Genomic DNA, 4540 nt, shown 5'->3' with positions numbered 1-4540 from the left:
CAAGGGCAATAACATTAAATCAAATCAAATCAAATCAAATCAAAATTTGTCAATACACCTGTTATTGTTAAATGTAGATATATTATTGTTTAGGTCATCAGTGATAACCAACAGGTAACTGCAGTCAAAATGTCTTATCCAGTGTAAGGGGATAAGGAATATGCATGTTTGATGGTGGCTCTGATGGCTACAGTATATACATATGAGATGAGTGGCTGCCAGCCCTGGCATAGTTAAATTGGTCAAACTACATAAGGATGCACAAGGGCATTGATATGAGATGAATAATGTATGTAACATTATATGGTAGCATTGTTTAAAGTGGCTAGTGATATATTTACTGTTTGTCTGTCTGTCTGTCTGTCATTACATGGTTTTAGATCAAGATGAGGCTGTGTATTATGATCATGTGGCAAATAAATGTACTATACTCCTCACAGCCCATTCTGCCTCAATGCCTTGCTCTGTGCTGTCCACAGGTAAACAGATTGGGATGGCATCTCTGCAACAGAAACTTAAGACCATTAAGGTCCCAGATCTCTCTGGAACAGAGAAAGTGCCTCCCATTGGGAAGGTCAAGTACAGTTTGACAGGGTAAGGGAGAACAATGTCTTTTCCCCAAAAAAATACATTGCAGTCAAACACATGGTTAATTGTCTGCTTATCTCATGTCATCACTTGTTGATTATCAACTGTGTTTACCAATGCTGTTGTGTTCACAACATGCCACTATCCTACCAACTATGTACTGTGTTCTAACCTCCAGAATGACGATAGTGAATCTGGGACTTCCCAAGTCTGCTTTGGTACTGATGCCAGGTACTGGAGTCAGGCTGGCTATTACTAATGCCTTCATCAACCTGCACGGGAACTGGAGGGTCCGATACTTCAGGTTCATGTGAGTTCATGAGGGAGGGTCTGAACACCCGGTGCATCCCCAGGACCAGGATTGAACAAGACTAAAACACTGCACAATTTTCTCTTGGGTCTGCCTATCCATACCCCAAAGGACTCAAACAACATTATTTTCTTGTTAACAATCTAGACAAGACCGTGGCTCCTTCGACCTGACGGTAAATGGACTCACCATCACTGCCGATATTGCAATCAAGAGTGATGAAACTGGCAGGCCAACGGTCAGCACTGTCAACTGTGTGGCCAACGTGGGCAGCGCCAGAATCAAGTTCCATGGTGGGGCCAGGTACATGGAGTATATAGAGGCACTTAACACTATGCTGTACTTAAAATGTTGTGAGAACACATGTTATAGATTTAGGAATCATCAAACCACAATGTTAAAAAATGATTGCAATGTGGATTTACTTGTTTCCTCAAATGCTTTGGTTCCTGTTTTCCAGCTGGCTTTACAATCTTTTCAAGTCCTACATTGACAAGGCCCTGCGCAGTGCTCTGCAGAAACAGGTGAGGGACAGTGTAATGCCAGACTTCAAACTCAAATTAATCTTGTTTGGTTCTCTTGACAATAACAATGCCTCTGTTTAATATTACAGATCTGCCCCCTAGTGGCTGATGTTATTACTGACATGAACCCACACCTCAAAACGTTCAATGGTAAAACAAGATTTAAAGGCCAAATGCAGCCAGTTTTATATCAAATTATTTCAGGGTAACAATGAAGTACATTATTGTAATATATTTATATTAAAATGAACAAAAATAGCTTTTAAGCAAAACAATTATTTCTCAAGCAAGAATTTTGCTTGGACTGTCTGGGAGTGGTCTGAGGTGGGAGGGGGAAACTGAAAACAAGCTGTTATTGGCAGAGAGGTTTGGAACTAGCTTTGTTATTGGTCTATTAACCAATTTACAGCATGGCGATGTCACAATGGAAAGCCAATTCTCCCGCCCATGCAAACCTGCTGATTAGAAGGTCCTGTGTGGATTGTATTTTTAACTAGAAACTATCAGGAAATAACACTGATACATGTTTTAATACTTTTATTAATGTTTTAATAGTGTTATTTCATCAACTGTTGTACAATATGATACAAAACACAGGAAAAACATAATTTTGACTGCACTGGGCCTTTAAGCACTTATCCTCATGAACATATTTGTATAAATCAAATCCAATTTTATTAGTCACATGTGCCGACTACAACAGGTACAGTGCTACAATTAGGTACCATACAGTGAATGCTTACTTACGTGCCCCTAACCAACAATGCAGTTTTTAAAAAGAATAAGAAATAAAAGTAACAAGTAATTAAAGAGCAGCAGTTAAATAACAATAGCAAGACTATATACAGGAGAGTACCAGTACAGAGTCAATGTTGAGGTAGAGTTATTTCGGGGGCGGCAGGTAGCCTAGTGGTTAGAGAGTTGGACTAGTAACCGAAGGGTTGCAAGGTTAAATCCCCAAGGTAAAAAAAAAACTGCTGTTCTGCCCCTGAACAAGGCAGTTAACCCACTGTTCCTAGGCTGTCATTGAAAATAAGAATTTGTTCTTAACTGACTTGCCTGGTAAAATAAATATTTTCTTTTATGTTATTAAAGTGACAAATTATGGTGTATTCATAGGCTACTAAAAGGATCCTAAATATGTATTTTTTGCCATCTTGAAGTTCTAGCCAAAGTGGACCAGTATGCTGAAATTGAATATTCCATGGTGACATCACCCACCATTTCAAAGTCCTCCATTGAATTCAGCTTGAAGGTAAAAACTTCAGACTCCCAATTTACCTTTCAACGCTACAAACATATGGGCTCAGTAAGGTGAGATGTCAATTCTCCCTCTCTCTCTGTCTTTCTCTCTCTCTTTCTCTCTCTGCAGGGTGAGTTCTACAACATTGTTAAGCACCAGGAGCCTCCGTTCTCTCCCACGCCCTTCTCCCTGCCTCCTCAGGACAACAACATGCTCTACATCGGGGTCTCTTCCTTCACCCCCAACTCTGCAGGCTTTGTGTACAACAATGCTGGAGCACTCAGCCTATATGTCACAGATGATATGGTGAGTCTGAATCTGATTCCCATCTACAGGGAGTGAGGTTTAACATAGTCCCATCTGCCTCAGGGTTAAGGTTAAACATAACTGTTTTCCCCCGACAGATCCCTCCTAGCTCTCCCATCCGTCTGAACACTGGAACGTTTGGAGTCTTTATTCCAGAGGTGATACACCAGACCAGTTCACTATTCTACCTCCATATCATATGACTTCATTTGTTTAGAAAAAACTATCTATGAAATTAGTTTGGCTTTAGTGTCCATCCAGAGATGGAAATTAGCCTTTTGTTCAAACACATTTACTCTGTGTTTGTATCTAAGAGAAGATAAAGTGAACATTCTTCTCAGGATTAAAGAAAGATGATGTGTGTTGTTTCAGATAGCGAAGCGTTTTCCTGGAATGATGATGAAACTGCTGGTGAAGACAGTGAAGGAGCCCACCATCTCTCTTGAGCCCAACAACATGACAGTCCAGGCCAGCGGCACAGTGACGGCCTACGCCATCCAGCCCAACACCACGCTCTCTCCCCTCTTTGTCCTCAACATGGTCAGTCAGTCTGTCAGTCACTCAGGAAGTAGAATACTGTAGCTTAGACTGAGAGTCATAATTAACTCTACAAGCTTTCTCTATCTCTGCAGGAGGGTAGTGTCAGCGCTCAAATGAACGTGACTGGGGTGAAGCTGGCTGGGGCTATCACTCTGAACAAGTGAGTATGATTGGTGCAAAAGGGGAAAAAAGCCCTTCAAACACTGACCAAAGTAAATTAATACTGTCTGCTTTTCACAGAATTGAGATGACATTGGGAACTAGTTATGTGGGACAGTTTCAGGTAAGAATGATCTTTTCAGAACTTATGACATGCATATAACTTGCTAACACTGAACCACTGAACTTAAACAATGAAATTATATCAAACAGGTTCAATCCCTTGACAACATCTTCCTGATGGTTCTGAAAGTGGTTGTGATACCTAAGGTCAATGGTGAGTGTTTATTTATATTCATTGTTTCTGCACTGATTGGCCACTGGAAAACCATGTGTTTGTATCTTATAGCTCGCCTAGAGAAGGGTTTTCCCCTGCCCACTATTGGAAATATGAACCTTATCAACACTCAACTGCAAGTCCTGAAGGTACAATCAGATATCTAAGAGTGCATTGCTTCCTACATCTCTTCTCATGTCCAATAGCTCTTATACTGTAGCCAGTGTGTGTCCTATATTTGACAAACTACTGTTGCTCTTCTGTCTCCAGGACTACATGCTGATTGGGACAGACGTTCAGTTCACAGGATAAGTGCCATGTAAATCCCAGTGCAAGTCATCATTAATCGATGATTGATCGTGCATCAAATCATAAATCAAATCAAACCAATGAGACATGTAATTAATGTTTGCAAATCAAATCTATTATACTGTACATATATACTCTCAAACAATGCACCACATTCTGAAATGAAATACTGTATCTTCCAATCTTTTCAGTATTCCACTACTATTCAGTGTTGTAATTTATATTGAATACATTTGTATAAATAAACAAATATCAGTAAAGCTTTCTTTTATTCGACAACAGTC

The 4540-nt window shown here is 40.0% G+C and overlaps 1 protein-coding gene across 3 annotated transcripts in view; it reads left to right on the top strand.

Moving 5' to 3' along the window:
- LOC118388329 (bactericidal permeability-increasing protein-like) overlaps positions 1-4540 on the top strand; it is a 9557-nt gene extending 5017 nt beyond the window's left edge. For 2 of the 3 annotated variants that reach the window (XM_035777259.2, XM_035777260.2), the window contains exons 3-16: positions 480-594; positions 767-898; positions 1046-1201; positions 1359-1422; positions 1512-1572; positions 2586-2677; positions 2795-2971; positions 3070-3129; positions 3344-3511; positions 3604-3671; positions 3752-3794; positions 3884-3947; positions 4020-4096; positions 4218-4540. In XM_035777259.2, coding sequence (XP_035633152.1) covers positions 480-594; positions 767-898; positions 1046-1201; positions 1359-1422; positions 1512-1572; positions 2586-2677; positions 2795-2971; positions 3070-3129; positions 3344-3511; positions 3604-3671; positions 3752-3794; positions 3884-3947; positions 4020-4096; positions 4218-4259 — 1319 coding nt within the window. In that variant the 3' untranslated portion in view covers positions 4260-4540. The remainder of the gene's footprint in view (positions 1-479; positions 595-766; positions 899-1045; positions 1202-1358; positions 1423-1511; positions 1573-2585; positions 2678-2794; positions 2972-3069; positions 3130-3343; positions 3512-3603; positions 3672-3751; positions 3795-3883; positions 3948-4019; positions 4097-4217) is intronic. The other variant, XM_052526607.1, reaches the window with a different exon arrangement.

This window comes from Oncorhynchus keta, chromosome 10 (assembly GCF_023373465.1).
Source record: "Oncorhynchus keta strain PuntledgeMale-10-30-2019 chromosome 10, Oket_V2, whole genome shotgun sequence".
NCBI lineage: Eukaryota > Metazoa > Chordata > Actinopteri > Salmoniformes > Salmonidae > Oncorhynchus > Oncorhynchus keta.
The sequence above is the reverse complement of the archived record's forward strand: the minus strand, read 5'-3'. Positions and strand labels throughout refer to the sequence as shown.